This window comes from Crocuta crocuta, unplaced genomic scaffold (assembly GCF_008692635.1).
Source record: "Crocuta crocuta isolate KB4526 unplaced genomic scaffold, BGI_CrCroc_1.0 scaffold113, whole genome shotgun sequence".
Taxonomy (NCBI): Eukaryota; Metazoa; Chordata; class Mammalia; order Carnivora; family Hyaenidae; genus Crocuta; species Crocuta crocuta.
This window is the reverse complement of record NW_027530368.1, coordinates 11,247,784-11,266,469: the sequence shown is the minus strand read 5'-3', so window position 1 is coordinate 11,266,469 and position 18,686 is coordinate 11,247,784. Positions and strand designations below refer to the sequence as shown.

The 18,686-nt window shown below is 35.3% G+C and overlaps 1 protein-coding gene across 3 annotated transcripts in view; it reads left to right on the top strand.

Annotated features, from left to right (window-relative positions):
* Nucleotides 1-18,686, top strand: part of EHBP1 (EH domain binding protein 1) — a 350,991-nt gene that overhangs the window by 93,669 nt on the left and 238,636 nt on the right. For all 3 annotated transcript variants that reach the window (XM_077766441.1, XM_077766440.1, XM_077766439.1), the window contains exons 4-5: nt 3,521-3,616; nt 9,526-9,579. In XM_077766441.1, the coding sequence (XP_077622567.1) occupies nt 3,521-3,616; nt 9,526-9,579 (150 nt within the window). The remainder of the gene's footprint in view (nt 1-3,520; nt 3,617-9,525; nt 9,580-18,686) is intronic.

The following is an 18,686-nucleotide window of genomic DNA, read 5'->3' as shown; positions in this document are numbered from 1 at the left end:
AGAGTGGATTTTTAACTAAGGGTTATCTAAGGTAGTAGAAATTTACTTTTCAAAATAGAGATTGTTGACTTCGTGAAGTTTTTGTTCTAGAATTATCAATAGGCATATTTCCATAAATAGGCAGAGGAATAGAAGAATCTCTAGAGATACTTTTTAATCATCAGAACTCAGCTTTTTACCTTTGGATATGATGTGCTAAGTCTGTTGTGGCCAGTATCTACTTCCTTTTCCTTCCCTGAAGTTTTGTGATTGGACGGCAATGGAGAGAGAAATTATTGACAGTTTATGAGTTGAAGTGGGGAGATGCTGCTAAACCTATCTATTGCTGGTATCTTAGCTAACAAAATATGATAAGATTTGAATGGACATAAGTTTCCATGATCTTGATTCTTTCTCACTTCTATTTTGTGGGCTCAAATCCAATTTCTGCCACTTAATGCTGTGTGATCTTGGCCAAGTCAATGCCTCATTTTCCTCATCGGTTAAATTTGTTTCCTGGCACACATCTGCAGTTGTATACTCTAGCTTTTTTCTTGTTATCATGGAAGAATTTTCTGTGCTTCTGCCAAAGGCCAATCTGCCTCCTTTTCTACTGTTAAGAATATTGCTCTAGTAATTCTTTCTCTTTTGCATCATTAATTCCCTCTTAACTGGGTATTTACCATCAGCATTAAAAATATGTTTCTCTTATTAAAAAAATTCTCTCTGCCAGTATTTTACCACTAGAGCCAGACTAGCTTTCTCTTTCAGCAAAACATTCAATTCAGATGAATTGAATTTGTACTTGATATCTTTACTTTCCTTTTTCTTATTCTTGAAGAACCCATTCCAATCCAGTCAGGCATTTGCTCTCTGAAATGCCACTGAAATGGCTCTTCTGAAGTCAGAATTGACTTCTGCCTTCTTAAATTTAGTGGTTATTTTTCAGGACTTGTCTAATCTGTCACCAAGATTTGGCACAGGTGATTGTCTCCCCTTCCATGAAATGTTTTCTTCACCAAACTTTCAGGATACCACACACTTTCCTTCTGCTGTACCAACCCTCTTTTGCTGACTCCTCCTCATTTCCTGGATCTGTTAATGTTATGCTCCAAGGTTCAGTTCTTGAACATTTGTATTCTCTATCTGTACTCCTTCCCTTGGGATCACATCCACTCTTAAGCTTTAAGTATAACCTATGTATGGTAATGAGTCCCAGATTTATTACTCTAGGCAAATATTTCCAGCTGGCTATTTGAAGATATACACTTGAATATATAATATGCACTTTAGATTTACTGTGTATAAAACAGAGTTCCCAATCTTACTTTCCAAACCTGCTCTTCTTGAAGTCTTGCTTTGTATCTGTTAATAGCAATTCTTTTCTTCCAGTTGCTCAGGGGCAAAATCCTTGTGGCTACTTTCTTTCTCTCATGTAGTCTGCAGATCTTATTGTTTCTGTCTTGAAAATACAAAGAAAAAGTGTATCCAGAATCTGACCACTTTACCACTTTTCTGCCACCTGAAGCCAAATCACCATCACCTCTCCCCAAGATTATTGCAATAGCTTATACTTGGTCTTCTTGTTTCCTCTCTTATGTCTAGAGCCTATTCTTACTGTATTAGTGAAGTGTGTCCTTTAAAACACAATTTAGAGCATTATTCCTTTCCTTAAAACCCTCCTGTGGCTTTCCATTTCACTCAAATTGTAAACAAGCCAAAGTCTTTGTAATGGCCTCCCAGAGCCTTATATGAGATTGGGCCCTCCTTATTTCTCCAGCCTTGTCTCCTACTACTCTCTTCCTTGACTACTTTGCTCCAGCCACACTGGCCTTGTTGTTATCTGACTGCCTTAGCACCTTTCCAGTTGCTGTTCCATCTCCTTAAAAGCCTCATTCTCATTCCATGTATCTATGTATCTGATTCCTTTACCTCTGTGAGGCCTTCTCTCAAGTGTCTCCTTCTCAATGATGCCTTCTCTGACTATTCTGTTGACATTTGTTACTTTCTCTTGCCCCCTTCCTGTATTTCTTCCATTTTTTTCTCCATAGCACTGCCTCTGTCTAACATATTGTATATTTTACTTAATTATTTTGTTTGTCTGTTTCTTCCTACTGTATCGTTAACTTCACTAAGGCACATTTTTTTTTTAAATACTCCAGTGCCTGGACAGTGCTTAGCAGATAGAATCAATTATATGAGTAAGTCAGTTAGTCAGTGAATGAATGAATGAATGAATGAATGAATGAATGAATGAATAGTAGCTACCTCAGAGGGTTCTTATGCTAATTAAATGAGTTAAACATAAGTAAATTTCGAACATGGACTGACAGTTAGAAAGCACTCTGTTACCTTTTATTATCACTTTCATGGAGGGTCCTGCAGCTCATATAAAAATAGACTTTTAAGTGAGATGTCTTGGCATACCTAATCTTCTATCAGTTTTGGCTGGAAATGCCACCATAAAGAAAGAACTATAGGGGCGCCTGGGTGGTTTAGTCGGTTAAGCATCCGACTTTCGCTTAGGTCATGATCTCATGGTTCGTGGGTTCGAGCCCTGTGTCGGGCTCTGTGCTGACTGCTGGCTCAGAGCCTGGAGCCTGTTTCAGTCTGTGACTCCCTCTCTCTCTGACCCTCCCCTGCTCATGCTGTCTCTCTCTCTCTCTCTCTCTCCTAGAAATAAATAAAGCATTAAAAAAAAATTAAAAGGATTTAAAAAAAAAAAGAAGAAAGAACTATAGTGATGATTTCCAAATTTTGGAGGGTCCTTAGGGAACCACGATAAATCAGATTGACAAGGAAAAAGAATCTTTAACATTACAAGTGTTAGAAATATTAATTCTATGAAAACTGCTTTCTTCTTTACTTGTCCCAAATAACAGTAAGGGGAAATGAAATTAAATGCAAAGTATGCATTTAATGTTTGTTTTTCCTTTTAAAGAATGAATTTGGGGGCACCTGGGTGGCTCAGTCGGTTAAGCGTCTGACTTCAGCTCAGGTCATGATCTCACAGTTCATGGATTTGAGCCCTGAATCGGGCTCTGTGCTGACAGCAAGCTCAGAGCCTGGAGCCTGTTTCAGATTCTGCATCTCTCTCTCTCTTTCTCCCTCTCTGACCCTCCCCTGCAAATGCTGTCTCTCTCTGACTCTCAAAAATAAATAAAAATTTTAAAAAAGCATGAATTTGCCTTTAATTTCGATCACAAAATAATTTTAAAAATACTTTTCCTAATAAAATTTTTATCCAGTCATGAATAGTAGGTTTTGAAAATATGAGACACTTCATTTTTGCATATTCTTATGGTGGTACGGAGGGAGAGAGTGAAATTTTGGTTACAGATAGTAATCTGTTGCTATCATGTGGTAGAACTGTCCTGTCCCAACTTTAATGCTTGAAAAATCTTACTTGATTACTCTTTTTTGTTTCAAGGAGATTGCAGATCTACTAGATAGTTAAAGAGGGTCAATAAATTTTTGTAAATTATTAACATTGCATTTCCTGTATTTCATATTGAAGCCATTATTTTAACTATTCTGGTAGGCTCATAGCTGGCAACCTGGAATAAAAAATCCATACCGTGGCGTTGTAGTGTGGCCTGTTCCTGAAAACATTGAAATCACTGTGACACTTTTTAAGGTAAGTTCCATTTTTATAATTCATACAAGTTATTATTCTATAATCATGGTTCTAAAAGAGAATATTTCAGTATGTGTTGTTCTATATATTTGGTTCCTTAATATGCATTATTTTTATGGGTATAGCAATTTATACCATTGCAAAGTCATCAGGGTGTTTCATGGTCGATGAAGTCAGAATAATTTGGGAGTCCTTTTGAACTTGTTACAATTGAGATCAGTTGGTATACTTCTTTTACTACTTCTGACATTCTATCCACAGGAAACTTAAAAAAATTTTTTTAAATGTTTATGTATTTTTGAGAGAGAGAGAGAGAGAGAGACAGAGCACGAGTGGGTGAAAGGCAGAGGAAGAGGGAGGCACAAAATTGAAGCAGGCTCCACACTCTGAGCTGTCAGCATAGAACCCATCACGGGGCTCAAACTCATGAACTGAACCATGAAATCATGAGCTGAGCTGAAGTGGGATGCCTAACTGACTGAGCCTCCTGGCGTCCCACCCACAGGAAACTAAGTGCTTTTTTTGGTAGAAAGCGAGGTTTGTGGAATTCTTAGTCCTGAGCCTCTTTTTGTTAGCCCTATTTGACTAATCAGAAGATATGTTTTAAAATTAGTATTCAATAAGTATTTTATTAATGTTAATTTAAGAAGAGAAGTTTTAAATTCATGTTTGATAAATATCTTAATGACATTAATATTTTACAAGTACTGTAGCTTAAAAGCAAGATTCTGTTTATAAATTCAAAGGACAGATCCAAAAACATAGCTGTGTGTATACCTATTTGCCTATTACACATATATGTTTTTTTCTGTGTGTGTGAAAGTCTTACATATTTCCTGAAATATTATAAAGTAGTCCTCACTGAGTCCCCATTAGGCACTAGAATATTTACTTTCCTAACAAACTCTTACCTGCTAACCAAAAATGGTGGGGAAAAGTCTCATTGTTAGCCTTTTTGAAAGTGGTAAAATTAGAAAACAATGCTTTATTTCTTCTTTGAATCATTCTAGTTGTGTTGAAGTTACCTTTGCTGTACAGAAGGAAGAAAGACATCTCACTGAGCATAATTTAGTAATGTAACGTTTATGAAAATCCACCAAATATTTTAGGACATGAAATTTAAGCAGAGCAACATTATATGGCTTAGCATGAAATCAGTGTATAAAAAAGTCCTTTTTTATTTTGTGATCTAATTAATACATTTATTCAGGAGCTACTGCGGAGATCAGTAAAACAGAAGAGTGTGATAAATGTTAACATAACCCATGAATGAAATACTACTTTTAAATGCTCTATCATAGATATTCTGTTTTATGAAATATTCTTAACACTTTACATGTTTTATAGTTTTGATATTACTGTTACTGACATTATAACATTGCTCACTAATGCTTGTCATACAATTTGCCCAGAGAGAAGTAAGGGGTAAGATAGTAGCTAGTCTACCTTTTTTTAAGGAGGTTCAGGACTGTCTGACACCCCTTTAGTCAGCTGTACTAAAAGGCTATTAAACTTCCTTTACCTATATATCTCTTACTGGGATGATACAGTAAGCTTGGTAGGTAGGAGTAAGACCTTTGGAACATTTCCTTTAATTCTCTCACAGCAACCCATAGTTGTATAATTATTCCTGTTGTACTGATAAGGAAAATGAGACTAAAGAAGAAAGTGGCTTGCTAAGTCACACTGATTTAGCTCTCTTCTTTCCTCCACATATTATGTCCTAGTCTGTGATTAAAAAAAAAAAACAAAACTGCCATGAATATAGATTACAACAGCAAGATCCCTGACATGCTTGAGGAAGACTTTTAAGTAATTTCTTGAATATTTTTATTTGATTTGCTGTTTACATTGGGAAAGAAAATGATGGGTATAGTTTTACAACTTGAAAAAAATGATGATAGAGAGTAAGGGGCTAGAATAGGGCTGATAAATAGTTGGCAGCCATATGTTTGGGAAAAGGATATGTACTAGCTGAGTGATTCTGAGTTGAAAGTGGCTGTTGAAATGTGGTACTTGGAGGATTAAGAGATAAGTGTTGTTTTCAAGTACTGATGAGAAGGTTCAGCATATCCTTATCACTGAACTTTTATGACTTCGAGTTTTAGTCTGTAGGAAGAAAACCCAATACCCCTTTCTCCCCAGTTTGTTGTAGTAAACATTTCTGGTTAATTGTATTATTGAGGCAACCTTGCGAACATTTTAAATATTAAGACAATATTTTCTGTGGAAGCTTCTATCTCCCCAACTCCTCCACTCCCTGGAATTCTAACAGAAGGGCAGAAAGATAAAACAGCTTTTTATTCCTTCAGTGTGATTTTCGGATCTTGTTTCTGAACAGCATTAACATTCAAGTGGAAAACTTTTTCGTATTTCCTCTCTTTTACTTTTATTAAAGTCTCACAATTCATTTAATCTTGAAATTTGCAAGTAGGAAGGTACTGCTCTGAACCCTTTTTGTCCTGTGTGCACATAGACAAAAAAAGTTGTATATTTCATTTTCCTGTGACTTGACCAGATACTAATTTTTTTAGCCTGCATGTTTGTTTTTGAAATTTGAATTAGATTGAAAATACTTGTTTCTAGTAAATGAAAAAAAAAGCCTTTTAGGGTTTTGAAAAGAAAAATGGTTCTTTAAACCATTTTCAATTTTTCTCTTCACTATAGCGGTACGGGAGACTCTGGAGGGTAGAAAGTAGATACAGAGAAGACTTAATTGATTCAAGCTAGGAGCAATTTTCATTACAAATGCTTTTGTCTGATCAATAATATAAATAGTTAATTGTATAGATATGCCATTTAAAAATGGCTTGAAAATGAACATTACTTTTGCTCTTTCATGTCTTTTTACCGACTTTGACCTATCAGATGTGTCCTTTGGTCCCACTGAAACTATTCATTTAGGAGTAATATGTTGCCTGTGTTTTTAAAACATGTTTCATCTGGGGTGCCTGGGGGACTCAGTCGGTTTAAGTGTCTGACTTCAGCTCAGGTCATGATCTCACAGCTCATGAGTTTGAGCCCTGCATCAGGCAGTCTGCTGTCAGCATAGAGCCCACTTCAGATCCTCTTTCCCTGTTTCTCTCTGCCCCTCCCCTGTGCTTTCTCTCTCTCTCTCTCTCTCTCCCAAAAATAAACATTAAAAAAATGTTTCATCTCCTTGGAGAATTAATAAATGTCTTATATAAGGCAGTGTACAAGATTTGTCAAATTATAAGATATAGTCATTAATTCATTCCTCAAATATTCTTGAGAGCCTACTCTGTGCCTGGTACTTTTCTAAGTCCTAGGGACAAAGTAGTAAAACTGAACCTACAACATAACTAAAAGTCAGACAGACCTGGATTGTAACATAGTTTTAACACTTATTCACTGTGGGGTGGGACATCTTTGAGGTTTCAGTTTTCTGTTCTTTTAAATGGAAATAAAAATACTACCTATTTCATAAGTTTCTGTGATGATGAAAACACTTAGCACAATAACTACGGCTGAGTGGATGCTTAGTCAATATTTATTGTCGTTAATTATATTGGCTGTGCTGGGACTCTGCTGCATTCCTCAACAAAATGTGGGAGAAGGCCAGGCAGCAAGGGTGGGAAGATGTGTCTTTGCTCAGCATTGTGGTATACTTTATTACTTGATCTCTTCAGTAGCACTATTTATGACCTAAATCACTCACGGAAAAGTTCCTTCAACCTGTATTTACAGTATTCTCTCTCCACAAACCTAGTTTGTGGGCAGGGCCAAGCTGAAGAAACAAATATCAGGTAGAATTTTCTACCTGTCTTTCTGTCTAGCCTTTCCTATCTCCCCCCGCCCAGCACCACCAAAGAAACTCCTTTCTGACAGATTCTTTTTTTTTTTTTAATTTTTTTTAATGTTTTATTTATTTTTAGGAGAGAGAGAGAGAGAGACAGCGTGAGCAGGGGAGGGTCAGAGAGAGAGGGAGTCACAGACTGAAACAGGCTCCAGGCTCTGAGCTGGCAGTCAGCACAGAGCCCGACGTGGGGCTCGAACCCACGAACTGCGAGATCATGACCCAAGCGAAAGTCGGACGCTTAACCGACTAAGCCACCCAGGCGCCCCTGACAGATTCTTTTTTTGACAAATTCCCATTTGTGGGAATTTACTCATAGAACTAATTGCCTCAGTACAGCTCAGAATTAGCCAGCCACTGTGCTTTAAAGTGAAAAATCAGTAAACAGAAATAAGAACTAACTGAGGAGTTTGGAATTTATCCCATAGGTGGTGAGAGTAATCATTAAATAAATATGAGTTGGTACCAACACAATCAGAACTGTGGTTTGGGAGAATAATTGTGTATAAGATTGATTGGTGGGCAGAGAGACTGACTGTTGTAGTCACTTTTATCTTGAAATAGCTTAGGCACAAAATGGTAACAACCAAAACTCAGCTGTGGCAGTAAAAGCAAAAGATTATTGATAGACTAAGGTGCTATCAATCATGATAGACTAATCAATCATGAATAAGATGCTTCCCTCTGAGAAGCATGTGGGACTTTAACCCCATTAAAGAAATTGCAGAGCCCATTTTCCATCTATGTGTACTCCCTCATTCTCAGAGTGGAATGTTGAGCCCAAAGCCTGCTGTATTTATTAAATATTCTCTTTTCCTCAATACCTCCATCCCTCTGCCTTCTCTAATATGTGGAGTTGTATCTGAATAAGCAAATGCACATATGATGTGACCCCACTACTTTCCTTTTATGTCCTAACTCTGTTGCTTTTGCCTTTACTTAGTCAAATATCTGTGGAAATCTACTATCTCACCTAGCATAGATGCTTTCTTTCTCATAAAGCTTTCCTTCTATTCATTCCTGTAAGTATGTGTTGTTTTCTAATCTCTGGTGAAACTAAATATTTCTTTCACCATATTTACTTAGATTAGTTGTGTTTGTCTTCAGAGGTAAGGACAACAGTGTTTGAGTCCATATTACATATCTACAATTTCTTATATAATAGGTACCCAGTAAGTATTTGTCAAACAAATACTTGCAAAAGTGTACCTTTTTTTTTTTTAAAGTTGCATTTGGTTGGAGGCTACATTACCGTTCTCAGGTTTCTGAGGCATTTTCAGGGTTAATGGGAGGAGAGGAGTGAGGAAGCTATCACTAGCCATGCTGATGTGCCATTTTGTGTAGATTATGAAGTCTCTCGTTGTGCTTTAAAATTCCAGATGTTTACATAACCTTTTCAAAAGAAAACCTTGTTTCAAATGATACTTTTAGTTTAAAACATACGAGTATGAAAACAGGGGGAGGGCTTTTATTTGAGCACTTTATATCTTTTTTTAAGTTTATTTATTTATTTTGGGAGGGAGATAATGCAGGCGAGCAGGGAGGAGGGGAGAGAGAGGAAGATAGAATCCCAAACAGGCTCCACCCCATCAGCATGGGGCTCTATCCCACTAACCCTTGAGATCATGACCTGAGCTGAAATCAAGAGTCCAGCACTTAACCCACTGAAACACCCAGGCACCCCAAGCATTTTATATCTTAATAAAGCGCTTCTTAATAGTTGATTAAATTATCAGTCTCTCTGATCAGGTTTCTTTTTTCATCGGTGCAATGATGGAAGATAATTACATGCATCAACGTAAATCAAATAGAGAACTTTTCAATATAAAATAATTTAGATGTAGAGAAATTAACGGAAGTTTCTAAGAGTAGACTATTTTGCTTCTCCCTTTTTAAAAGTTGGTAAAAGGGGGCGCACTTGTGGGGATGAGCAATGGGTGTTATATGAAAATCAACTTGACAATAAACTATTTGTAAAAAAAAATTTTTTAAAAGTTGGTAAAAGGTAAAAGCAAGGCCATTTGTATATTTTTGATTGGATTGAATGGTTTAATGAAATCTATTTCAACTTTATATTTTGCTTTTGTTATAGGATCCTCATGCAGAGGAATTTGAAGATAAAGAGTGGACATTTGTCATAGAAAATGTAAGCTAATGGCAAATTTTATCACCTTTCCCCTTGTTGACTGTATATGTTGTTAAAGTACACTAGCATTTTGGTGGTAGAAGAAATGTCACTTTTAGGAAATTAAATAGTGGTTTATAGCTTTTAGAATTTCCTTAATGAAATTATTGTCAGTAGCAGAATTGTTACAATTATAAAAGTAAAAATACTCTACCAAATTATGAGTATACTTTGTGTTAGGTTTGGGGCATAAGGGTCTTATTCGTCTTTTTATCTGTTCAGCATCTAGCATAGTGCTTCTCACGTAGCAAATGCTTATTTAAACCTTTGTTGAACAAAATCACGAGTGCCCTTTGACATCTTTAAAAATAAAGTACGTGCTTTAGCTCTTTGGGTTGAGGAATTTTAGACTGGTGCTTTAATAATCATCTTCAATTAATATATAGACTGTGGAATCCCACACGACTAGCAGACATATAATAGGTGTTCAATAAATATTTTCAAATGAAGCTTTGGGAAAGTAGGCAATGAAAATACGGTGAATTAAGAACGAGGGTTCTAGAGTCAGATGTAATTTTAAGCCCTCACTTGGCTCTTCTACTTAGAAGCTGTGTGATTGTGGGAAATTTCTTAACTTTTCAGCTACAAACCTATAGGGTTGTTGTGAATATTAAATAATTTCAGTGAATATTAGCTTTTACCATTGTCATCATCATAATCACCATTAAAGTTCTAAAATATATTTATTGCAGATTTATAGCATGCCTTGCTTGCAGCATATTCTTCCTTCCAGAGTCAGTGTATCACCTAACTGTGTTGTATATCTCAGTGATAAAAGGAATACTATACTTTTTCCAGCAGTAGCTGGCACCATTTTAGTCCCAGGAGAGCTGGGAAGCTTGGGAAGATCAGGTCCAAACATGGAGGGAGAGTTCTGATGGCTGGTTATCAGGCCAGTGTAATTGTGTTAAAGGTTCATACATGTTAACAATTCTGTCCTTTCTGTAGGTTAGATCTGAACATTGTGCTTGGAGTAGTCACTGAAGTTTTTAAATCAAACAAACTGAGACTTCTTAAAACTGGTTACAGCTTACAAAGCTAGCTTTCGCTCTCGTATAAGAGCTTCTCCCTCATGGATGGTCTTTAAGTTTTCAATAGTCATGACTCAATTATAGATCTGATGTCGCTTTATTAACTTGATGTGTGAAAGAGTTAGCCAATCAAATTTGAGTTGTAATTGATGGTAAAAACAGTATTTGTTTAGAAAAGTGTTAATTACATAATTACTCTTAAGATAGAGCCATACCATTTCCAAATTTCTGAAAAACTTACTATATTATCTAACCCACTGAAAGGTACATAAGCCTGTTTTAATAGCAGGCATAAACAGAGTTTATTAAATGAATACTGTGAGGTGTGAGAAAGTTTAAAAATAGCCTTGGGACTCTGTATAAACCTTTTCCTAGGTTACAGCTCCCCTCAGTGGTAAATGGTAAAATTGACTCTTGTCTTGAGAAACATTTCCTGTAGCAAAAACATAACAATGTTGTATTCTGCCCTACATTTTAAATGTGCTTCCCCATTACAATTTCAAAGGACTGAAGTCTCTCTTTTTCTCTTGTAAAATCTGGATTTTGTTTGAAAGTCTGTTGGTAAAACGTTCTGACACCGAAAAGGCGTGCTCTCTGAATGAACTATAAATAGATCACCTTCCACTTTGTGTTATAACCCCACAGCCAATAAAAAAGTTTAGTTTTTGTTTAATATATCTCAATAAAACAGAGAATTCTCCAAAATATATTACCATAACATGTATTGGGCACTTACTGTATACTGTATACTATGTAGAATGCTTTTTACACATTATCTCATTTATTCATTACAATAATAACTCTGTGAGTCAGATATTAATAACCTCATTTTTATCAATAAAGCAAATGAGACTTAGGAAGGCTAAGTAACTTGCTCCAGCTGTATTACTGCGAAGTTAGAATTTTATCTGGTCTTGTCATTCTCCATGACCTATGCCCTTAACTCCTGTGCAATAACTACCTCCCTTAGTGATAAAGATGGAAAGAAATACTGAAATTGTAGAGCCATAGAGAAGTTTTAATCAGCCTTCCATAGTGATAAACCTGTGAGGTACATATGTATTATATTAGTAAAAGTAGTTTTTAATTATTGTACATATTCCATCTAAAAGTTATTGACTACTGCTAGACATTACAAAATAGAATTCCAGCATTTATCAGTAGTCAGAATTCTGAATATTTTTTCCCAAAGCAACTTTGTTGCTTCTTTGTGTAAATTAAGGTAATGCTGTCTTCATTTTACTGGCTCTTTTGTTTCTGGTCACAGAAAAGATTTCCCAGTTTTTTTCTGAATTTTCTTCTTTAGATCAGAAAGCTACTTAATACATAGGTCAAAACTTTAGAGGTGATTTTACTGCTGCTAGCTTTGTGACCTTGTACAAGTCATTCAGTCTTTTATAGTCTCGATGTATGTAGGTATAAAATGATGACATTAATATGTACTCTAGGTTACTGAAAATTAGAAATAATGTATAGAAAGTATCTAGTTCAGTAAGGGGTAGTTATTTTTATAACGTTCTTTCTAGAGGACATGGGAAAATGTAAAGGAAAGGAAGCTAGATTTCCAAACTTATAGTTGCAGGCTTTTAGTTTTTCTGCTCCTTTATACCACTATGCCTCTCAGTAGTTCTAGACTTTATTATTATCTCAAGAAATGATAAGGCAATTTGCAAATATCTCAACTGGATTAAACTAAAACATATTTTTATCCTTTGAAAGTTTTCAGTTTTTGATTTAGGACATCTTCCCCTTATAAATGTAATCCAAGATTAAGAACCAGTTTGTTTCCTGAAATTAAACAAGTGTTGATAATTTATTAATATCTACCCCTTGGCCAGACAGTCTGTGTTTTTGTTTATCTAATCACAATATGAATATGTGAAAATACTTCAAAAACAATTATAAAGGAATTTTAAATTATCCTTTATTTTGGATTATTTACAGTCCATTTCCGTATTATTAGTGCAGATCATCAAGAATGGATACCACAAGGCAATGTGTTTCTTTTTTCATCTACCATAATGTAATAATGTTTGTTCACCCAAGCACTTGACATTGTGGGTTTTATTTTAATGTGAAGTCATAACAGTTATATTTAGAAAACAATTTTTTTCCTTCCTGGTATTTTAAGATATCCAACTAAAGTCAGAACCAGTATATTTGTAAGTTATACTCCGAAGTCTTAGGTTTGAAAGTTAAAAATTTTTATTCTTTACAATCTTTAGGTTTTTGAATGAATCCCAAAATGCATATTGATGAAAAACACCAAGCTAGGTTGAATTCATTCATTCATTCATTCACTTGTTTTGCAAACATTTAATGTGCATTTTCTATATGCCCAGTATTTTGTTATTAAAGCTACAAGTCAACTAAGATATGTAGAATTTCAGGAGTGCCTGGGTGACCCAGTCAGCCAAGTGTCCGACTGGCTCAGGTCGATTGCATTGGGCTCTCTGCTGTCAGTGCAGAACTGGCTTTTAATTCTCTGCCCCTCCTTCACTTGTTTGCATGTGCTCTCTCTCAAAAATAAATAAACATTGAAAAAATTTTTTAGGGGGCGCCTGGGTGGCTCAGTTGATTGAGCGTCCGACTTTGGCTCAGGTCATGATCTCACAGTCTGTGGGTTCAAGCTCCGCATCAGGCTCTGTGCTTACAGCTCAGAGCCTGGAGCCTGCTTCTAATTCTGTGTCTCCCTCTCTCTCTGCCCTTCTCTTGCTTGTGCTCTGTCTCTCTCTCTGCTTCTCAAAAATAAATAAACATTAAAAAAATTTTAAATATTATTTTAAGAAAACATGTAGAATTTCATTGATTCTAAGATGCATATTATTCCCCCACATTTAACTTCTGTGAAATTGGATCATCTTAGGTTTTTGACATCTCACAATTGGTTGTGTTTCTTTCTTAGTGCTATATAAAATGATGGTACATCATTTAAAAATGAGTGGAAACTTATATTTGATAGTATGAAGTATCCTGTCCTTCTGAAATTTATAAACTATTAAGGGTGTCATATAATTAAAGAGAAATGCAAGAAAAATGGTACTTTAGGGAACTATAAAGGAGGGCAGCATCAGGGAAGAAGAGTTCCTGGAGGAAGTGTCTGCAGAGCTTAATTTGGAAAAAAAAAAGGGGGGTGGGGTGGGGAGTTATGCAACAAAAAGGTACTCCAAGCAGAAAAAAGAATGATCAGGGGAGGGCAAGAGAGACAATGGTGATTTTGGAGTAGGTTCTGTTCTTAATGACATAGTTGAGAGGAAGAGCTTTTTTGCTCTTTTTACTCAAAAATAAAAAACAAAAAAGAAACCACCCAAACCAACCGAAACAAAACATGAAGTACCCACTAATGATTAACAGATCTCTCTTTTTTTTTTAACCAGTAACACAGTAAATTTAGTAATAAGCATGTGATTCACTTGAGTGTTATGTCCTCCTTAGAGATGAAAAAAGTATCATAATATGTTTTCTTGAGGCCACCTATTCAGTCTTTCTCACTGTTTCTACCTGTGACCAATGAGATGGGCGGTTTGGCCATATCAGTGCCTTGTTTATTGTCATTTATATGATATTACCTCCAGAAGCCATTTAAATAGATTGGATGGGATATTAATTATGTTAATTCCAAGGCAGTACTGTATATCTCCTTTGCTTTCTTTTATTGGATTATATTGAAGAAGATTGGCTGTACAACCAAACTCACCTGACAGGATTATATCACTAATAGAGATGACATAATAGCTCAAACAATACAAGGTAAACAATATAAAATCAACAGAGTTTCTTACCTTACTAAATTTTAATCCTCCTCTGAAATCTCAGTCTCTTGATCTCACAGAATTGTAGCCTGATAAATTATATCTGCTTTTTCTTTCAGAGGAAAAAATATATATAAATGCCTCTTATTTCCTGTAAATATTTTCTTCTGTGTCATCTCAGCCAAAGGATCTCGCTCCAATGGCTGGGTAAAGACTGGCGGTCTTTTACAGGAACTATAGCTCTACCATTTAAACTGGTAGAGCTTCTTCAGTAATTCCAAACTGGGATTATCTTTTTAGCCCCAAGGAACTCATGAATATCTCTTTTCCAAAGCTCCAAAGGATGAATAGTACATATAAGAATACCACAACCCACATATCACGAAAATTAGAAACATCTCCTCCTGCATGTAACCAATACAATAATTTAAAATCTAAGTACCAATCAGAGATGGCCTAGCTTTTTTAGGGTAGGATGTTTGCTGTAGCACAGTCCTACTTAGAGCCTACCTATTAATATTCCACCCCACAGAAATGTGACCCATTTAACTTTCTTGTACGTGATCAGTCCCTATTGACCTTCCTTCTATATGTAACTGAGTGGGTGGTGAAGAGGTTCAAATTTCCACTAGGGTCAACTCCATTTTTTGTTCTTCTGTTAACCCAATAACTAGAGAGTAGTTTAGTCAGTAATGCCCATATATCTGCATTTGTTAATATTGTATACTATCCCAATTTTTAAAAATCTCAAATTAAAATTATTTCAAACATATACACAGGTAGTGGGAATAATATGATACATCTTTATGTACCCACTTCTCAACCTCAGTAATTGTCAGTGTTTTGCCAAATTAATTTCATTTGTCCTTCCACTTTTCTATTTTTTATTTTTACCAGATAATTTAAAGTAAATCTCAGATATTGTATCATTCCTTCTCTTAATAATGAAGGCCACTTTTGAATATCATTGATTTAGAAACTTGCTAAAAGATACTGGCATGTCAGAAAAGGTGATCTGTCTACAAATGAAAAATAAAATTCTTTTTGTAAACTTCCTATTAGATGATCTTTCTGATCTAGTAGGCCTATGGTTCAAAATTATTTTGTACTTGAAAAGTGATACCATTTTTTTGTTTCCACATAGCAAAGTTTTAAATTAGTATCAGAAGCAACAGAGCTTCCTCCTCCACCCCCTACCCCCAAACCCCTTAGAATTAAACTCCTGCATTTGGGATAGGACACTCATAGTGCACACAGGCTTCCCTGGGCTTCTCTGATGTCAACTTGTTGTTGTATATGTTAGGTGAATAGTGACTGGCTGGCTATGTGGATAAGATAGGATATTTTAGATACAGCTAGTAGTTAAATGAAGTTTTGTCAGCTAGCTCACTCTCATTTTGGTCAAATTTCAGAGAAAGTTCATATATATTTCTTTTTTTTTTCCCTGTTTTTTTTTTTTTAATATATTACATATTTAACGTGACATTCTAGTTCAGAAATCTTTCAGATTGTGCTTCTGGAGGAAAATCCTATATCCTTTAGTCTCAAGTGACCCATTGGCTTTAAAGAAAACCATGGGAAAGTGTTTGTTTCATTTAAAAGAGACATGTGCCCAGGGCACCTGAGTGGCTCACTGTTATAATAACCAACTCTTGATTTCAGCTCAGGTCACGATCTTATGGTTCATGGGTTCGAGCCCTTTGTCTGACTCTGCACTGACAGCTTGGAACCTGCTTGGGATTCTCTCTCTTTCCCCCTCTCTCTACCTTTCCGTTGCTGGTTATCTCTCTCCTTCTCTTTCTCAAAATAAATAAACTTTTAAAAAATGTTTAAAAAAAAAAAAGTACGTGCAAGAATGACTACATGTGCTTTGATCCTCAAAATCGTAAGATTTTTGTATAACTCTATTTGCTTAAATATTTCCTTAGGTTTCCATTTTCATCTTGCCTAATGTCTTTAATTTTTTATCAATTATTTGTCAACTTTAATAGAACATATTAATTAGAAGAAACCATGTTTCCATCTTCAGATTCTACATTCTAAAATTCTTGACATAGGAAGGGACCACAGATGGATTAAAATCTAAAGTCAACTGTACTGTATTTACCTATGTGTAATGCAAGAAGTTCTATGTTAAAAATGCAAATAAACTACTGCATGTTAAATAATTTATTTCATATTGTAGTTTACTTTGTGAAACGTCCTAGCTAACAAACTTAAGGAAAAGTTTTCTTTTACAGCAACAAAGTACTGTTTTTATACTATCATGATGCATATGCTGTCGGCTAGTCTTTTTGGTTGGATTTCTGATTTTTATCATAACGTATTATGTGGAAATTCATCTTTATTGATGTTAATCATACTTTACAGATAAAGCAAGTAGAGCAATAATATAACATTTTACTGGATTAAAGTTTTAATACTTACAATTGCTTATTTATTCACTAAGTTGACTAAATGGATACTATGTGGCAGATATTTGCTAGTTTTTGAGCATGTAATAGTGAAAAAAGATGTGGCCCCTGACTCTAGGTATCCTACATTTTAGGGGAAGATGAACAGAAGGCCAGCCTCTAAGGCAGAAATAAGTATAGGGCATTACTGGTCCATATATAGAACATACTTAACCTCAGTTTTGGTGGGTTAGAGGATGCTTTCTAATGAAAGTCATATATAAATGAAACCTAAAAGATAAAGTTTTTATAGTTCTTTATCTATAACCTCAAAACCCAAAAATCTTTACTATCTGAAGACTTTTTAAAATACGTGTTTTTAAAAAATTTGGTTCAAATTCATTTGGTGGCCAAACCTATCCTGACCTGAAGTGAGGCTATTTGTAGCATTTATTCCACTTAGTGTGAATGGTTATTCATTTTGCTGCAGAAATACATGTTTGACTGAGTGCTGCCTCAGACCTCTGTGGGACTCTTGCTGTAATAATATAGAATAGGAACTGAATTGGCTAAAATCCAAATAAGAATTTCAGATAAAAGATTATTAAGTACTCCTGGGGTGTCTGGGTAGCTCAGTTGGTTAAGTGTCTGACTTTGGCTCAGGTCATGGTCTCGCAGTTCGTGGGTTTGATCCCCACGTTGGGCTCTGTACTAACAGTTCAGAACCTGGAGCCTGCTTCAGATTATATGTCTCCCCCATTCTTTCTGCCCTTCCCCCACTTGCTCTCTGTCTCTGTCTCTCTCAAAAATAAAAACATTAAAAGAAAAAAAAAAAGATTACATACTCCTGATAGCTGCAGGGAATTTAGAAAGTGCTTCAGTTGACTGGGTTAGCTTGAGCAGAGACGAGAGATTGTGGCTCCTTTGTGGAACTGCATATAGTTCAGTAGATTACTTTCTAGAATATTTAATTTTAAAAATATTGGTTAGGGGCTCCTGGCTGGCTTAGTTGGTAGAGCTTGTGACTCTTGATTTCAGAGTCATGAGTTCAAGTCCCAGGTTGGGCATAGAGTTTACTTTAAAAATATCGGTTGATTCTTCTAGGGTTATAGTAATTTATAATCAATTAGTTGAGTTTCATTATAATTAAGAAACTAAAGAATTGACTATATAGTTTTTGTGAACCTGCAAAGTTACATGGTTCATGTGGTGGGTAATAATGGTAAAGAAGTGTTGATGTTATTAGTTTTAAATTAGCATTTGTTGCCCTAAAATCATCCATGTCATTTTTAAACAATGCAGATACCCGGGCCCCAACTTGGACCTACTGAATTGGAATTTTGATTCAGAAAAGAGATGGCTTTGAGAATATTGGGGTCACCCACTTTTTTTTCCCCAAATCTTTAATTTGGAAGTGGGTGAGTGTATAAAACAGTACTTTATACATTATGAAATGTATCTCATTAGGAAAATAATTTTATGTCCTCATACTTAGGCCAATTAAAAAGATGATACTTTACTGGAATTATTACAGTTACTTTTCTTTCTGAAATTACTTCGTTACACAAATGTGATATATTGAAGATCTTGGTTCACCTGGCTCTTAAAATTAAACTATTTCAACTGGTCATTTAATAACTTCATAAATAATATTTGGTAAGTTTTGTTAAAGAACAAACTTTTTCAAATAAATGCTTCTTTAATCCTTAAGAAATCTCTCTAAAGTAGACATTATTATAATTTCTTTGACTCAGTGAGGTTAAATGACTAGCTCAAGAACACACAGAAAACAGCTTAGCTTGGTCTCAAACGCAAGTCTTTAGACTCTGAAGCCCCACCCATTTTACCCCATGCATTTATTCACTCATTCACTCATCAAATGTTTATTGTCC